The 18,781-nt window shown below is 39.5% G+C and overlaps 2 protein-coding genes across 4 annotated transcripts in view; one reads left to right on the forward strand and one right to left on the reverse strand.

Moving 5' to 3' along the window:
• KIAA1549 (KIAA1549 ortholog) overlaps nucleotides 1-10,222 on the forward strand; it is a 121,247-nt gene extending 111,025 nt beyond the window's left edge. The window contains exons 18-20 of one of the 3 annotated variants that reach the window (XM_087934910.1): nucleotides 879-1,027; nucleotides 3,293-3,447; nucleotides 7,053-10,222. In XM_087934910.1, coding sequence (XP_087791036.1) covers nucleotides 879-1,027; nucleotides 3,293-3,447; nucleotides 7,053-7,307 — 559 coding nt within the window. In that variant the 3' untranslated portion in view covers nucleotides 7,308-10,222. The remainder of the gene's footprint in view (nucleotides 1-878; nucleotides 1,028-3,292; nucleotides 3,448-7,052) is intronic. The other 2 variants (XM_087934911.1, XM_087934912.1) reach the window with 2 other exon arrangements.
• Nucleotides 10,223-12,309: 2,087 nt separating this feature from the next.
• On the reverse strand, nucleotides 12,310-17,315 carry TMEM213 (transmembrane protein 213). Its single transcript, XM_026703246.2, has 3 exons — nucleotides 17,194-17,315; nucleotides 13,840-13,875; nucleotides 12,310-13,302 (listed from the first exon to the last, which is right to left on the reverse strand). Exons 1-3 carry the CDS (start codon nucleotides 17,264-17,266, stop codon nucleotides 13,133-13,135), a joined length of 279 nt encoding a protein of 92 aa, XP_026559031.1. The 5' UTR covers nucleotides 17,267-17,315; the 3' UTR covers nucleotides 12,310-13,132.
• Between the last annotated feature and the right edge of the window lie 1,466 nt (nucleotides 17,316-18,781).

The raw sequence follows: 18,781 nt of genomic DNA on the forward strand, positions 1-18,781 counted from the left end.
TATTTTGAACCAAATTTCAAACTTGGTAGAAGGAACAAGCCAGAGAACTCCACCTACATAACTTGGTCCTTTCTCATTCTGCTAGCATCTAGTTAACATGTCTTTTGATGCATTTCCTTATCTTTTCAATGATGACATCTAGAGAACTGAGACATATGTTCACAAATGCATCTTGTAAATGCATGGATAGATAACTACTTAGAGTAAGTACAACACGTGAAGTGTTAATACCACTTTATAATGCTTTTTATAGAGCAACAAAGATGATTAGGGACTGGAGGCTAAAATATATGAAGAACGATTGCAGGAACTGGGTATGTCTAGTTTGATGAAAAAAGGACTGGAGGTGACATGATAGCAGTGTTCCAATATCTCAGGGGCTGCCACAAAGAAGAGGAAGTCAAGCTATTCTCTACTCTTTGTGTGTCCAATCACACGTGGCCAATAAAGAATTCTATTCTAAAGCACCTGAGGGCAGGACAAGAAGCAATTGGTGGAAACTAATAAAAGAAAGAAGCAACTTAGAACTAAGGAGAAATTTCCTGACAGTTAGATCAATTAATCATTGGAGAAACTTGCCTCCAGAAGTTGTAAATGCTCCAACACTGGAAATTTTTAAGAAGAGATAGGATAAATGCTATAGGGTTTCCTGCCTAAGCAGGGGGTTGGACTAGAAGACCTCCAAGGTCTCTTCCAACTCCTGTTCTGTTCTATTCTATTCTATTCTATTCTATTCTATTCTATTCTATTCTATTCTATTCTATTCTATTCCATTCCATTCCATTCCATTCTATGTAAGACTGAAGTAGTACAAAAGACTTATTTATGAGTGAATGAATGGATGGATGAAGGAATGTGTTTCATTGTTTTTCTACTAGCAGGCAAAACCTTGGATCTGGGTTTCTTCCACCTGTTGAATTAATACACCCAGATTCGCAGCCATCAGATGTCCAATATTCCACTCGAGGCATCTACCCAGAGGAAATGCCATCAGTGGCACGGCCACGACCAGTTGGAAGCACTTCAGGTAATGACTTTTAAGAAATCTGTATTACAAAGAGTCTTATCTGCTACAAAATATTCACAATTCGATGGTTAAGTTAGACCCTAAATCTAGACTATAAAGAAGAGACATGATTAGTCCCCTTCTCATCTTAGCTCAATAAATTGCGTGCCTGGACTGGGAAGGATCTGGATGATCAACTATACTAATGTTGCACTCCCTGCAAAACAATTCCTCTAAGCCTCTGTGTGAAACGTTTCTATATTTGGGGGATGGATCTACTTTTTGTTAATCCGACTCAGTAGTGCAGTTCCAATGTATGTATAAATCTATAGTTGGTTTGCATATAATAATGATGAAGAGAAAGCAATAAAATATTCAAGAATGTTCATAATTCCAAATATCAGAGATTTTCCTTCATCCAAATTCCCCCAAGAGGCCTTTTAGTAGGAAGACAACTGTAAAAGATGCAACCATTAGCTGGAGTGGGTAGGGACAAAGAGTATGGGACACTTTTGTTCTTCCCTTGTAAGAACCGTGACATTTCCTTCCCACAGAAGCACCGGGAAATATGCCTATAAATGCACGTAGATAGAATTAGCTTGTGCACCCTTCCAGCATGATTTTGATTTATTACATGAGGAGATGAAAAGGTTACCTCAGGAACTAAGTACTTCAACTGCCATTTCTAATCTCTCTTATCTATCAGAAACCAGACCAAGTGAAAAGTGTTAGATTTGCCTTTCCAGACGAGGGCATATTTTATACACACATATAAAAACAACGATATATATGGCATCATATTTATGAAAAGCAGCGTGCATGGCTGTAAACCCTTGTTTGGTTATTGTTGTTTTCCCTTTGAAAGTACAGGTAGTCTTTGACTTACAACTATTTGTTTAGTGATCATCCAAAGATACAACATCACTGACTTATGACATTTTTCACACTTATGATCAGCTTCCCATGGTTACGTGATCAACATTCAGATGCATGGCTACTGGGTCGTATTTATGATGGTTGCTCTATCCCCTTTCAGACAAGCAAAGTCAATGGGGAAGCCAGATTCACTTAGCAACTGTGTTACTAACTTAACAACTGCAATCATTCTCTTAACAACTGTGGCAAGAAAGGTTGTAAAATGGGGCAAAACTCATCTAGCAAAATGTCTCACTTAGCAACATAAATTTTGGGCTCAAATGTGGTCATAAGTTGAGGACTACTTGTTGTGTTTTTCAACCTGAGCATGTTGGCTGGGGGATTCCTGTAATCTAAGTCCATATATGTTAAAGTTGCTAAAGGTTGAGAAACGCCAATTTAGAATAAACAAAAGAATGTTCAAAATCATCCCAAGTTAAGATCTGAGTATGTTTTAAAAGGTAAACAGGGGAAAATGTCTGCTCATTAACTTAAACAATATCACTGGGTATCGTTTGTATAAAATTAGCATTAGAAACAACTTAGGACTTTCAGCCGCATTCAGGTCAGTATTCCTTATTCCAGGAGTCAGTCTGTAGAAGCAGCTAAGAGAGTTTCAATACAGGCAACCAAAGTTCAGCCCTCAGAGCTCCCTCAAAATAAGTAAAGCCAAACATTTTACCACGGGGGATTTTGTGTGTGTGTGTATGTGTGTGTAGTTTTTGGGGTGGTTTTTAAAAGTGAGATCTTGCAGAGATTTAAAATTGTAACATTGCTGCTCGAAACCTTAAGTGGCATTTCCTCATTTGTGTGGGGTTTAAAGGGTAAAGGTTGATTTCATCTCAGCCCCATCTTCCATTCACATAAGAACATAGATATGAAAACTCTTCTTCCCAAAAGTGGATTCTGCTTTGACCGTGCAGCTGAGTATCCTAAATTAAGCAAATATTTTCTTGTATTGAAGGCAAATTTCCAGCACTTTGAAGTAAATTCTCCTAAACTGCACATAAATGACGATTAAATATTGATAGGTCAGAAGTGTTGCCTTTCTGACCCTTTCTCTTCCCCTCTTCTCTGCTCTACCATGCTTGCCTTCAGCATGATCCTTTAAAAAAATATCACACAGAAAATACCCTCCACTTGGGGCGGGGGAACCACATCGAAAAATTTGCATGCAAATTTTTTTATTTATTTATTCTAATTTGTCAATCTTTCCAAAAAAGTTAATTGAATAATCCCCCCCACCGCCCCCCTGAGCCTCATTTGTTTGGTTATGTCTTACTTCCACAATCCCTGTTTCTCTGATTGTTTGCCCCTCACTCTTCTGATGCTGCATGGTAAGATGAAAACAAAACCATATTTGCTTTTAAGGTTCTCAGATACAGCACCTCACTCAGGTGGGAATTGCTAGCAGGATCGGAGGTCAACCAATGGAGATCCCCTCAGGCAGAGCAGGGCATGGCCAGCCAGGGGAACAAGGGTGGCCCCCATACCGCGGAGAGGATGAATTTGCTAGGAGAGAAGCAGTGAGTACTGTGCTCCGTGTTTGAATAGTTTCTGAAGCAGTCTTGTGTTTCCTTAATTCAATTTTTTTAGTTGCTTCTCTGTTGTTGTTTTTTAGCTGCTGCTTTCGTCTTTTTCGTATTTCAGCCCTTAAATCTCTGCTTTTTATGTCCTTCTCTTACTCAGTCTTGGCTCTGGTCCTTTATGCCAAGTTAGGCAACCTATTATTTGTCCCGATTAGCACCAGCCAGCAATGCATCATCTAGGGAGCCTCAGGTTCCCCCATTTCTCCTTATGCTCTCAGTGAAGATGGCTCGTCTGAACATGTCTTTCTGAAACCACTGGCTCTGTCAAACCTCACACCTCTCTGAAAAAGAGATGAAAATCGCCTGGTTGGTGTGACAGAGTATTGTGACTTTCTATCGTTGGAAAGACATCAGATGAGACTGAAAAGGTTTTTTAGTATTACAAAATATAAGCTATGTCTGGTTGTGTTCTTTGATGTTTTATTTTTGCAAGCTAATTCCATGGGTGCAAAATCCTGATTTTAGAGCATGGCTTTCTCATTGGCATGCATGTTTGAATTATCATGAGTTCTTCTTTATCCCTCCGTATAGGGTAGGGGTATCTCTCATTCATGTTCCTTACATGCTTGCTGTCTCCTACGTCAAAGACACAGGCGATAGCTTCCAAACACATCAAAGGTGTTATGATGGAGGCATTGTTGCTAGTATTTGTATTCCTTTCTGTTTAGCTGCTGTCTTCTCTAATCAAATAGGTTTTATATATATTTGGAGGACTGTCAAAAGTTACTTGACTCAGGGATAATATTATTATTAAACACTCTGTGAGCAGTGAAATTACAGTCACACAACTGTCCTTTATAAAAGGCAGAATGATTATTTCTCTCTGCCATAAATTCTTTTCAGAATTTGTCATAGTAAGCTAGTGATTTTATACATCTCATTGTCTATTCTTCCCTCACTAAAGTAAGGTAATTCTGAAATATATTATTGTCAGCAATAGTGGTATTTTTGTACCTTCCATTCAATCTCTGAGTCAAAATTTTACTTTTTGGTTTACTAAAGAAATAGCAAGACTCAAATAAAAATACAAAACCTAGGCCTTATTTTCAAAAGGAAGAGTTTAAATTCTAAGTATTGCTGACAATCATATATAAGAAACAATAGTTGCTCCCACTTTTGCTGCTTTGAAGTAAACTTCTAGCCAATTCTGTATTATCATATATAATATGAATTTAACTGATCCAGTGCAATCTTGTATGATATTGTCATACAAAGAAGGGTAGGAAGGGGATTTGCAAGATCTGCTACATAGAAAAACATACAGCCTTGTTTAACATAGTTTGAGTGGGCACAAAACTGACTACAATTAAGACCGGTGAAATGGGCACTGAATTTTCTGGACCCATCACCTTAACTCATGCTCTAGGCGCCCTATAACGCTAAAATAAAAACCTTCCAAATTAATTGGCAAATAGTGGTGCCCAGGTTGGTGAGGCTTGTGCCTTGACAAACAGTGAAGAAATAAGAGATCTTAGATAATAGACAGACCAAAACTTAGTTCATTGACAGTGTACTGGCAGAGTCCAAGTCAGTTGTTCTATCAGTTTGTCTAGAATGAAAGAAATTAGCTGGTGCAGAATCTTTGGATTAATCAGCAAAATCCATTTCGCTTGTTACTTTCCTTTCTAAATCTGGCAAGTTACGTTTTCTTCTGTGGTTCTCTCAGCAGCTTCTTTCTTTCAGTAATGTAAGGTAATGTTTTCAGTTTTATCCCTAATATACTGGTAAGAGCCAGATCTGAAACAGGGCCAAAATATTTGGCAACCTAAGTCAGTGAACAAGTTAGTTATTTCCTGCTTTCTATGCAGAGAGGCTGACCTAATTGTTTGTTAAATTTTGTTACATTTTATTAAGTATTGGTGAGAGGGGTTTCACTTTCTGTTTCACCTAAGGGAGGCCAAGCAAATTAGGAAATTAACATAGCCCCTCTAGCTCTATCCTTCAACATGGTAGACAACTAAAGCATCAAGAACTGCCTGGCTTCAGCCACTGCTTCTGCCTCTGGCCAGTCTTGATATATACAGTGCTCCGAAAGATAGAATTAAATTCCTCCCTCTCACCTGCAGATTCCCACTGGAGTAAACTCTTGGGTGCTTGTTTTCCTCTATCGCAGCACTTAGCCAAGTCTGTCTCTTCTGCATGCCATTGCCATTGTTAATATTGTGGCCTCAGTGTTTCTTCGCAAGCCCTTCCTTCCTTCCTTCCTTCCTTCCTTCCTTCCTTCCTTCCTTCCTTCCTTCCTTCCTTCCTCTTTACTTATTCAGCTCAAGTCTCACCATTTTAATGGATCTATAGATTCCAAGGGGGTAAGTCTCCTTTTTGAAAGTACATGCAGCATTGTTTTGTTGGTACTGATTCTGAAAACTGTAATGTGCCTATAGAAGAAGCTTCTTAACCAGTTGTCCTCCTGATATATTAGATCAGGAGTGTCAAACTTACATCATCACGGCGGCATCACATGACATATCAGGAGTTTCTCCCCCTTTGCTAAAACCGGGTGTGGGCGTGGCCAACGTGTGACGCATCCGGCCGACAGCCCGGGAGTTTGACAGCCCTGTGTTAGATCAATTTCCATGAGTTGAGGACTAGGGGAATTAAAACCTAATACATCTAAAAGGCATCAGGTTGAACACAGTTGCTGTAGTCCACAAGGTTATGAAATACCTTTAGTTTGAATAAGTATGTATTTTCTTTTAATCATAAATGCACATGAATACAAAATATGAATTAGATGGCTAATAAAGTAAGTGGTGCTTGTTTCATCACTGTGATTAACTTTTGAAGCCAGTGTGCACTATGACACTTAAAGACTATTGTCTTTAAGCTATTGTGGCATAAGCTTTTGCAGACTTAAAATCCATTTCGTCAGATTCATGAACTCTTTTCTTAATGTGATGAGTACAGTATAAACTTACATGAGTATAAAAGGAAGAAATGTAAAGCAACAAAATCAGAAAACTGGACTTTAAAAAAAAAAACAATCTGTGACATTTCCAGTTGAGCTTTACATGGAAGTAAAATAAGTGTATCTGTCAGTTCAGAATACAGGTAGTTCTCATTTAGTTGGAATCAGCAACTCCATTGTTAAGCTGAAGTAGATGCTAAATTAAATCATGATAAAACATACTTCAGTTTTCCTTTGGTTTACGGACCTCATTAGATCTTAAAGACAAGGATTGGTCACAAAGTTACTATTTCACCACTGTCATAACTGCAAATGGTCACTGAATGAGCCAATCACTAAATGAGGATTACCTGTAAGCTTTTATTCCTTTCATGAAGTTTATTCTAACACATAAAATTGTATGCCATGTGTCATCGTTTTTATGGCAATAGAGCTATCCTTTTGGCAACCATCTTCTAACATTTGAGGAATTCTAGAAAGAGGCCAGCAAGACCAAATATTCCTCTAAAAACCGTTTTTTATTTCAAATCAAAGGAAGACTTTCTGCTTTCTCTGTCCCTGTGTCTTTTTCTGTTTTTCCCCTGTACCTTTTGGTCTTTAAGCTGAACCTGGAATAATGCTCTGTGCCTTTCCCTAGACACATACACCTGGACATCACGAATATTGCTCCTCACCAGTTTTCCAGATGCCGCGGAATTCGGCTCGACTGCCTTCAGCTCCACCTGTTCATCTGCCAGCCAGCAACCAACAGGGCCCAGGGCTTTGCTACAACACCAGCTCCACTGAGGACCTCCAAACAGGACATTCGTCTGCCTCCCTCATCAAAGCAATCCGAGAGGAGCTTCTCCGGCTCTCTCAGAAACAGACCATTGTACAAAACTTCCACAGCTGATTTGTTCTGTCCTTGCAAATTAGCCAATTATCTGCTTCCTGTGGAAGCTTGAATTGCAGGAAAATCAGCAAGAGCCTGCTGTTCTTCTGTCAGAGGAGTAAACATGTACAATACTAGGGATCTATGAAGCAAGAGAAAAGAACTCTTCAGCCAGCAGCTGCAGCTGTAGCGCAAGAGAGATTTCTGTGAATGATAAAGTTGGGAAGACTCAGCAAATGTTTGACAGACAACCATCTTTTAAACTTTCTACTTTTAAGCATTTTGGCATTATAATTGTACTTTGACTAGGAGTGTTCTTTCGTAATTCTGATCCGGAAATTCATATGCTGCAAAGAAGGCAGTACTACCCTCTAAATGACAGTCATTTGAACATGCCAGCCCTTGATTAAGGGAAGAAAGGTACCTCAGATTAGTGGTAGGTCTTGAGTGGAAATCTCTGGCTGTTGGTGGGGTTGGTGGGGGGATATATACTTCTGACATGTTTCTTTTCACATACAATGCAAGTGGTATTGTTCCTGTGCATACAATTACTTTAATTAGACCATAGTGAGTCGTCTTGAAGAAAGGACTTGGGGAAACTTGCTAAACCAAGAGAATAATCATTGCTTAATATTGCTTCCAAACGGAGCCAATCTTTGAACTTTTCTTGTCTTTCTTCTGGTGCTGAAGCTTCAAAGTGTCTCTTGATCCTGATGTTTGCAAATGTAAAATGAAGGCCTCTTTTAAAAAAAAAACAGCATGAAGACACAAACGAAGGAAACACAAACGAATCTCATTTATTCAGGCTGGGGAAACCATTTAATCCTCTTTTTAGAAACTGTACTTGGCACGAATAGGTTATTGATGGACAAGTAGCAGATGGCTCAATAAGTGGAGAGACACATCCAGGGCCATTTCACAAGTGACGCAGAGAACATTAAATGTGCATGATGATGGCATTACTGTACATGAATTATTTTCCCTTGGGCTCCCAAAATCCATGAGGGAAATCTATCATAGATAATATTTAGCAGACATGTGGGTGACTCCAGTTTTTTCTTTTTCCTTTTCCCTTCCTTTGGAAGTGGATGCTTCTAATCTGAAATGTTGTAATCAGACATGATCAAGATTTGAACTGCCAAATTGCAGTCAGCCGGCAGTCAGCAGAAGTAGCCTGCAGTACTGCACTCTAACCAATACGCCACCGTGGCTCACTTAGTATGACTAAGTAGTCATTTCAAAGAGGGTCACTAGACTCTATGGGCAAAGGTAAGCCAAGCCCAAGAGTTATGCTCTTTTCTGGATCAAAATATTGGAATATTTCCTCCTGAAATGTTTTCTCAATTTTACTTCCCATGAAGTAGATTTCCTTTTCTTGAAAAATGATTGCAAATAGATCAGTATAGACCTGCACATCCCAAGATGTTTTCTTAAATAGATGATTCACTTTCAAAAAGGGTATATATAGCAGAGGGTGTCAAACTCAATTTCATTGAGGGCCGCATCAGAGTTTTCTTTGATCTTGGAGGCCAGGTGGGCACAGCCAGGGTGGGAACGGCCAGTTTGATGTCACTCCTGTTGGAGATGCCTGTGGTGGCTTGATGCCTGTGGTACTTCTGCCAATAAAAACAGAGCTCAGGATGCTGTAACGCAGTGGTGGGATTCAAAATTCTTTGCTACCAGTTCTATGGGCGTGGCTTGGTAGGCGTGGCAGGGGAAGGATACTGTAAAATCTCCAGTTCTTTGGACTACTCAAAATTTCCACTACCGGTTCTCCAGAACTGATTAGAACCTGCTGAATATCACCTCTGCTGTGACAGCCTCCTGTAACTCTCTGCCAGTGAAAATGGAGCTCAGGCAGAGGGTTGCAGGTGGCTGTCACAGCCTCCTGAGCTCTGTTTTCGCAGGCAGAGGTACCGTGGGCCAGTCCTTTGCTGTTTCCAGGGCAGCCTCATGGGCCAGATCTAAGCACCCCGCAGGATGGATCTGGCCCATGGGCCGTGAGTTTGACACCCCTGGTATAGCAGTTTAAAATGGTTTGTCATAGTGAGCAAATTAGATACCAGATGTTAATATAAAACTCACTTTCCAGTTGCATCCTCACTTGAATTTTATAATGAATGCCTAAGGCGTACTGTACCTGTTTAGACAGAAGGAGTGGCATTCTTGCTGAGAAAGAAAATGCATGCTAACAAATCTAAAACTGCTGAAAGGGCACTTGCGGTTTACCTGTAGGACACCTGGTACTGCACATATGGTCCTATGAATTTGTGCATTTCTTTTTTCTTTTTTTTAAAAAAAGCATAACATTTTCAGCGCCCCTAGGTATACCCCTGGAAAACCACAGTGCACGAAGGTACTCTTGAGATCACTTGCAAAAGTTCTTCTAGGATCTGAGATTGAGGCTACAGTTTGGATGGCTAAGCTTTTTGTTCATTTGCCAAAGGTCATAAATGTAGACATGCTACCTGCTTTTTGTACAAGGAAAACCTAGGGAGACTTAATGGTTTAAGATGGGCTGAACAGAAAGCCAGCCTGAGTGGTTTTGTGTCACCAGCAGTAGTTCATCATAAGCCACACACTGCGTTCAGATCTTAACAGAAGTGAAACTTACAAAATTAAAATGAAAAATTAAATTAAAATTAAAATTTTGATTCTATTTTAGAATAACAAAAGCTTAGTTTCATCATTAGAAGCAGTCTCTGCATTTGTACGTATTGCTACTGAGACAGTGATACAGGCCATCCAGGCACTAGTTCTTACAGGATTTTAATTTTACTGTTTGTTGTGAGATGTAATTTACCGTCATATAGACATTGCTTTAATTATAACCCACGTAATATGAGTGAAAGTTCTAACTAAATTATTTTCTTTGTTGGAGTGTATTTTACTTCTGTTCTTAGAGTAAATTAAAGCTAAAGCAGTAGCATAAAGAATTGTCTGAGCAGGAGTGTGACATCAGTGCATTTACATTCTTGTGGATACTAATGAATGGTTTTATGATGTTACATTTTGCCTATGTGATCCTTGAAATTGCATTTCTATTATGCAGCTTGTCCCTCATTCAAGACTGTTTTCCAAACACTGTAAAATCAGCATTATTACCAGCAGGATTTAAGTTAGTCAGGATCACCTTCCCATAAACCTCAATGGGATTATAGGTACACCTCAGTTATTGTTAGAAATTGGGATCAACGTCTCTATCGCTAAGCAGTGCAGTCATAAAGTGCAATGTCACATGACCATGCCAACATGGGGTGATAATTTTGGAAGTCCCAGTTGCTACCTAGGCAAATCCCACAGCCACATGATTGCCATTTCTGACTCCCTAGCTTTAGTCTGATGAGATCCATGTCAGACCTAAGCTCAAAGATAAATGACAAGGTGAGATCTAATTGAGTTCTGTTCTTTATTTGCTTATATCTAATAGACAGATTCTAGTTAAAGTAAAGCTACAATCTTTTAACCTAATTGTCTATGGCAGGGGTGTCAAACTCACACCGACACATCATGTGACATATCACAACTCCTCCCCCCCCTTTGCTAAACTGGGAGTGAGTGTGGTCAGTGTGTGACACATCCGGCCCACAGGCCACAAGTTTAACACCCCTGGTCTATGGTCATCCAGTTCATGTCCCAAAGATTCTTTTTCAAGAGGCACCTGGACTTTCTGGTAAAACGTCTTCAAAGAAAAACAAGAAAGTCCAGGTGCCTCTTGAAAAAGAATCTTTGGGACTCCTAACCTAATATGCCTGGGGATTCTAGGATTATAGCTATCCTCAAATTTTTTGCCACTGCCCATCCAATTTGGGACTATGCAGTCCCTTGTTTTCAACTTTTCTTTGGAATGTGCTGCCCCCTCTCTGGAAAGCCATGGTGCTACTGTCAAAATTCTTCCTTCTGCACATACACACCCCTTCTCCAGTTGCACAGTCCATCCTTATCTTACCTTGATTATTGACAGTGCCTCATCATGCTGTGGGTGTGGGCAAATTCCCCATGTAGAAAAACACTGAAGATCTTAATCATGTTTTTAAAACAATATGAAATGATACACCCAAATGTAAAAATCAGGTTTCAACAACAACAAAAATCCATCATTAGAGAAAAATGTTATTTACTGAGGTAGGTGAGTATCACACTTCTGATTTCCTACTGGAGTATCATAGTTTCCCTAATTTCAACAAAAAGGGTTTACCAAGTTCATCCTGGAAGAAGCCTTAAAAAAAATGTAATCCATGTGTTTCTTTCTCAAATTCTCTCTCTTCTATTTCTCACTTACTACCTTGAAAACTATCAATTTTAAAATTCAGGGCAACTAGATGGTGTTTGAAAAGGAAGACAAGAATAAAATAGAACTGCTTAACTCTTTCTGTTCCTCCCTCAAGCTGGAAAAGGGAAGGTAGAGAAAGGCAAATCATGTGCAAATAGCCAGTTTGACCCAGTGGTTAAGACACCAGGTTAGAATAGCAATAGCACTTAGACTTATATACCGCTTTGTAGTGCTTTACAGCCCACTCTAAGCAGTTTACAGAGTCAGCATATTGTCCCCTTCAATTCGTGTCCTCATTTTACCAACCTTGGAAGGATGGAAGACTGAACAAACATTCAGCTGGTCAGAATCAAACTGCTGGCAGTTGACAGAGTTAGCGAAAATACTGAATTCTAACTAGCGTGCCATCATGACTGGGAGAAACCGGGAGGCTGAGTTGTTTTAGATATGAAAAGTGGCTGGATAATTTTGGACCTATCACTATCTCTCAGCCCAGCTCACCACATAGGAGTTGTGGGTAAAATGGGAGGAAGGACTATTAGGTATATTTGCTGCCTTGAGTTATTTATAAAAATAAAGGTGGGATATAAATAAATAAGCAGAACATGAAAAAGGACACAATTCTGATCATACAAGCACAGCCATTAACTTGAACATTTTGATCCTTCCTGCAGACACAAACATTAAAATGTGGCAACAACTTTCAAGATGTTTTAGAGGTGATACACAAACTTAAGACTGCTACCCATGGCTGGTTGCAGAGGCTGGTGCATTTATTGATAAACAACCATGAGCTACCACACTGTCACAGAAAAGAAGAGATATACAGTATAACCATTCTTTATTACATATGACAACTCTCTTAAACATCCTTCCTGGCTTTTGGGGACTATTTTACACATGCCATAGGTTTCATAACATAATGGAAAGACACAGGGTTATTAAACAGCATTCACAGTAGGGCCATTGAGAAATGAGGTGGAAGAGAACAGAAACACAATTTGGTTGTTTTGGAAGCACCTTGTTTCAGTGTTGACTATACTACAGTGTTGATATTTCCCAGAACTGAAAACATTAGGTTCCCCAGCAAGCTCTGACTAGTTTATATCATCCCTGGCTCAGATTCAGAAAGGGAAAAAGAAAAGCGGAAAAGCTACAAGCTTTGATTCCAATCATGACCCTGACAAATTATCACCATCTGTGTCAGCTGAAGGAAATGTCAGCTAGCTGACTCTTAAGCCACTTAAGAAAGAGGATAAATGGTCCTTTCAGTGATAGCTGTTCAATTCACAACCAGAAAAAAGAATCCCAAGGAAGTGCACATTCTTGCTTCATAGGACTGCAAATATTTCTGTAAACTAGAGCAGTGGTTCTCTTGTCCAGTGTTGCCAAATTGAGAGCAGGATTAAAACCATAATCTTCTTTGTGGGCATCATACTTAGGTCATTTTGGTAGAAAGCACCAATGTCCTTATTTTACACTTCAGCAGTTGAATAGTCTGGGTTATTTTCTCCATCCAACTGCCTCACAATAGGCATCAAGAAGCAGAAGTGTGGGTTGGTTTTATTTAACATCATGCTGCGTAATATTTGGATTCGTCAGGCCTGAGCTTGGTCATTTTATCAATGCAGAAGATGATAAGGGTGAGAAACCAGAGACTCCAGCCAACCGCTGCAGCAATCCAACCGTACCCATCCATACCATTCTGGCAACAGGTGGTTGCTTCAGAGCAGAATTCAGGATCTGAGGCACAGAAAGAGAAAGGTGTTTTCTCTATCTTTTATTATTGTATATCAGATGTTCAAAGCACATGTCTTCTATCACCATCACACTAATAATACCCCAGAGACTTTGCAAAATTCCAAAATAATTTTTTAAAGTTTCTTTAAATTACTGAAATCCATTTTTAATGGTTCCGCTTAGAAAACCAGGGTCTTAGTAGCTAAGATTTTGTGACATTTTGACAAGCTCTATCTGCAATTAGTTCAGTGATTTATCAAAACCCTCAGAACTGATTTGAGCAGCAAATTCTGATTTGGTTAATTTTAATTAAATGCCGTGTGAATGTAGCCAAACTATAGCCATCCAGAAGGGTGGGACCAGAACTCTTTGTCTCCAACCCATGAGGAGACAGTGGGTTACCCCAACATTATCTGCATGACATTAAACAGATTAGAGAACTTTCCAAAAGAATTACCAAAAATTCTTCCCAAATTTTCCTGACTTAGAAACTTGCATTTCAAAAATAAGCCTCCTTCCAGCATCACTGTGAATACTTACGAGAACATGAAAAATTGGTAGATCCTACTTCCATCTCTAGAAGAAGAAGAAAGAACAAAATTGTGTTTGAAGGTATCTTTCTAGAGGAAACTCAACTTGTAAATCCACATCCTCAACTTTGGAAACACTTTAGTGAACATTTGTTGTTAAGAAGGTATTACTGTTTCTAATTTCATGGTGTTCCCCACCAGACAGTTAAAATATATTGCACTGATCATTGATATTATTTATATAACACTTTAAATTATATTTCTTTTCTAATCCCTAAAATGATTCTGCAAGAGAAATCATCAGCTGCCTGGCCTATTTAAAGATGAGAAGAAAGAAGAGAGGGGGTGGAGGGTGGGGATAGGCAGGCAGGAAAGAGTCCCACAGGTTGGTATTATAGGCTTAAATTCCCAGCCAGCACTAACATTTATGTAAGACCATACATTAGGCAAGGAAAATCTTTTGATTGCTGTAGCTAACTTTATCATTTGGGGAGATTTTGAAGGTTGTATTAGGTAAGATAAGAATGAAAATAGGTGGAGCTGGGATTTTTAAGTTCTTATTTTCTTGGGAGTTTTTGGCTTTCCCTTTTTCTTTTACCATGTTATTTTTACATTGGGAAGTAACAGATAACAGATAATCAGAGTTGGAAGGGACCTTGTAGGTCATCTTGTCCACCCACCCCCCATCCAAGCAGGAGACCCTACACTATTTCTGACAAATGGCAGTCCAATCTCTTCTTGAAAGTCTCAAGTGAAGGCGCTTCCACAACCTCCGAGGGCAAGCTCTTCCATTGGTTGATTGTTCTCACTGTCAGAAAGTTTCTCCTTATTTCTGGGTTAAATCTCTCCTTGTTCAGTTTCCATCCCTTATTCTTTGTCTGGCCTAAAGGCACTTTAGAAAATAGATTGACCCCTTCCTGCCTGTGGCAGCCTCTCAAATATTGGAAGACCACTATCATGTCTCCCCTGGTCCTTCTCTTCACTGGACAAGCCAAGCCCAGTTCCTGCAACTGTTCATTGTATGTTTTAGCCTCCACTCCCCTAATCATCCTGGTTGCTCTTCTCTGTACTTTTTCTAGAGTCTCAACACCTTTTTTATAATATAGTGAACAAAACTGGATGCAGTACTTTGGGTGTGGCCTTACTAAGGCTTTATAAAGTGTTATTAGTACCTCACTTGATTTTGGTTGTATCCCTCTGTTAATACAATTTAGGATTGCATTAGCTTTTTTGGCGGCGGCTGCACACTGCTGGCTCACATTTAGCTGGTTGTCCACTAAGACTCCAGGATCCTTCCCATAGTTACTGCTGTTGTATTAAGTACGCAAAAGTCTGTTTCCTTTGCCAAATGGCAAGAGACATCCCATCAGTTGTTAGCAATGGTGGTTAAAAGTGGCTTCAGGACTATCAGAAAGCAACATATTTGGGCCCAGATTGTTCACCTCAGGCTAAATGATATAGGATCATACCATGCAGGGCTGTATGGTGATCCAGATTCAAGAGGGGAGGGGAAATTTGTGCAGATGTGGTATTCAGCAGGTTCTGACCAGTTCTGGAGAAGAGTAGCAGACATTTTGAGTAGTTCGGAGAACCAGCAAATACCACCTCTGACTGACCCCACACCATCTATTCTCTGCCTCCCAAGTCCCAGCTGATTGGCTGGGTCGTCTTTTGTTGCCCTGCAGATGAGAACAGAGCTGGAAAGCAGGTTAGTGGGGTGAGGAGGGAATGGGATTTTGCAACAACCTTCCCCCAGGAGTGGGGAAGGAATGGAGATTTTGCAGTATCCTTCATCTGGAGTGGGGAGGGAATGGGGATTTTGCTGTATCCTTCCCCTGCCATGCCCACCAAGCCACGCCCACAGAACCAGTAGTAAAAAAAAATTGAATCCCAAATTTTTGAATTTGTGTATATGTGCATGTTTCACCAGTCTACAATTCCTTAAACAAAATTGGACCTGAAAAATCAGACCTGAAACTGAAATAGAATGGTGAACTCAGAAAAAGATGTAGCTTGTTTAAAAAGAGTTGCCAACAGAGCAGACTCCAAATCACCTTTTCTTTCTGAATCTAGGTCATCCTATATCACTAATACAAGGGTGTTTATGGCAAATTGTACATTTTAATGGCCTTTTAGGCTAGTGAAACACTTTTCCTTCTTCTACCTTACCTAATTTCATCAGCACTGGCTGGATGGCTGAGATTTTTCTCTTTGCTTTTTCCTTTAACCTGCTATCTGAACAAAACCTAGCAAAAACATTCTTCAGACAAAGCACACAGCCTGCCACTGAGCTAGAATTCCATTATATTTTACAAAGTTTTGATGTCATTCCTTCCTTTTCGTTAACAAATGCCTCCCACAGAATGAAAGTTCTTAAATTCTTTTGCAGCCAACTGTAAACAGTATTTTTAGTACTATATCTAAGATCAAACTTTTGCACCTCGCTGTTCCAATTGAAATATGTTTTGCTCTTTATGAACTAAAAACATCAGAAAGAATGACCTAGTCCAAAAACAACTTCTTCTTCCCCTTCCCCTCCTCCTCCTCCCCCCTCCTTTTAAGTCTTCTCCTTCTCCTTCTCCTTCTTTTAAGTCTTTGGGTTTCAAAAGTATTTCCATAATAATGGAGGTTGTCTTTTTCACTTAAGAGATCTCGGTATTGCATCTTCTTTTTCTGTTCAGGTATGGCTGCAAATGAAGGCAGCATTCATGGGAATCTTCAGCTGTTGAATTACTATTTTAATCATTCATTTGCTTAGGAGCTATATCAGATCTACCTTCCTTAGAATTGTGATTATTTAAAAATCAATGAAATAAATCACCTATGCATTTTTCGTAGCAGCTCCCTATCATCATTTGCTATCCAGTACACCTTTCTTTTCCTTTCTTCCCTGGCTTTTCCTATCCCAGGAATGTGATCCAACACTCTACTCTGGATTAATCTTTTTTCTCCATTATTTGCATGTCTACTGCCAATCCTCAATTTTATGATAGGAATCAAGAGTATAGCCTCTTTTGCTCTCAACATTTTCCCTTCACAGTCAAGAGAAAAAACATTGCTGAGTAGATTCCCCTAGCTGACCCAATATGAATTTTCTTCAGAATGAAAATGTAATACTTTTCTCCCTTAGAAGCTGTTTTTTCAAATTAGTATTTGCAACACTGAACAGCTAGAAATAACTGTAAGACAAAATTCACTAAGCGAAAGGGAAAAAACCCCTCAACAGCACATTTCTAAACACAGCACAGTTATTTTGTAAAACTATCTCCCAAACTCTTATTTCAAAATGTTCTAATTGTGCCATATTCATGCTAATCTCCTAACCGCAGTGTTAACTATGATAAATCATGAGACGATTGGTCACCTTTTGAAAATGCGTTCTGGCAAGCTGAAGAGAGCAAAAGAATAGAGAAGGCAATACAGTTCAATGGCTCCATCTCAGGATTTGGGATCCCGGCAGCAACTGTTGTCCTAATGAGTCTCAAAGCTACCAACATCAACCAGCAATAAAAGGGAAGGATCCAAGGCAAAGTCAAGTGTTGAATCCAGATCTGTGGGTGGAGTTAATTCCTGCTATGCTTGGACACCTTGAGTTCACCAGTAGCCAAACAGTTTAATTCAAGCAAAACCTCCCCTGAGGCTGGGCAAGACTTACAAGGAAGTCTTGCAGGAAAGTTAATAACAAACAGAATATTCACATTTGCAGCAGTTCTATTTCCACAGGTTGATTTGGTTTTTTAAGGACATGTTGCATTCGTGTTGTATAAATTAAAAGGGTCTTCAAACTTCACAAGTTTAAGACTTGTGGACTTCAACTCCCATAATTCCTGAGCTAACATGACTGGAAGAGGAATTCTGGGTGTCCACAAGGCTTAAACTTGCCAAGTTTGAAGACCCCTGGCATATAAGAAGGAAGGAAGGAACTGGGTTTGGATGTTTTTAAAAAAGGAGGCCAATTATCTTGGCCTCCCTAAGACAAGGAAAGGGCCCCAATTTAGCATATGAAATTATCACATGGGTTATATTTTTTTATTTACCACAACAATGTTAATCAGTTCAAAAGCTATCCCGAACTATTTTTCCATACATTCCTGATTATTGGACCACTAACTTCAATCAAGAAAAATTGCCATAGCTAAGAGGCAGCAAGAAGATAAAATAAAAAAATAAACTTTTTGCCTCTGGCAGTTTAGCATTTCAGAAAGATCCTGATAGGGTATTACCTACTAGCTATGTTTAGACACCATCCTTCATTGAATTGACCAATGACTGTGCTTGCTTGATATATTATATTGCAAATCAAATTATGTGGTTGTAAGTGTGAATCAGTGGTGGGATTCAAATTTTTTTACTACCGGTTCTGTAGGCATGGCTTGTGGTCGTGGCAGGGGAAGGATACTGTAAACTCTCCAGTCAGAGGTGGTATTTGCCGGTTCTCCGAACTACTCAAAATTTCCGCTACCAGCTCTCCAGAACTGGTCAGAACCTGCTGAATGCTACCTCTGGTGCGAATCCAGCTTAATTTATGGTGGTTTTTTCCAGAAGCTAGGAAAATAAAAAGACAAATGATTATAGGATGCGGCCACCAGTTGTAAAGGAAAACTGATTGTCAAACACCTGAAGTATGGCAGTAGCAGGGTGGGAAGGGGAACGGTTGTAAATTCAAATCTAGGTCGCAACTGACTTTTTTGGGAAGCCATCATTAATTTGAACCATCATTAGGTGAATGGTCATAAATCAAGTAGTATAGGTAGTCCTCAACTTACAACAGTAATATGATCAAAATTCAGATGTTTGGCAGCTGGTTCATATTTATGACGATTGCAGTGTAGTGTTCTGGGATCACGTGGTCACCTCTTGCGACCTTCTAATGAGCAGTCAATGGGGAAGCCAGATTCATTTAACACCCATGTTACTAATTTAATTTCAGTGATTCACTTAACAACAGTGGC

The sequence above is a fragment of the Pseudonaja textilis genome, chromosome 5 (assembly GCF_049901715.1).
Source record: "Pseudonaja textilis isolate UNSWEBS1 chromosome 5, rPseTex1.2, whole genome shotgun sequence".
NCBI classification, from domain to species: domain Eukaryota; kingdom Metazoa; phylum Chordata; class Lepidosauria; order Squamata; family Elapidae; genus Pseudonaja; species Pseudonaja textilis.

What these genes read in the sequence shown, in the direction of transcription:
- TMEM213 (XM_026703246.2), bottom strand. Translation starts at nt 17,266, where the DNA reads ATGGAGCCATTGAACTGTATTGCCTTCTCTATTCTTTTGCTCTCTTCA. An exon ending in CCAGAACGCATTTTCAAAAG is followed by an intron (nt 13,876 to 17,193) that starts GTGACCAATCGT and finishes TTCTTCTTCTAG; the next exon opens with AGATGGAAGTAGGATCTACC. An exon ending in TACCAATTTTTCATGTTCTC is followed by an intron (nt 13,303 to 13,839) that starts GTAAGTATTCAC and finishes TCTGTGCCTCAG; the next exon opens with ATCCTGAATTCTGCTCTGAA.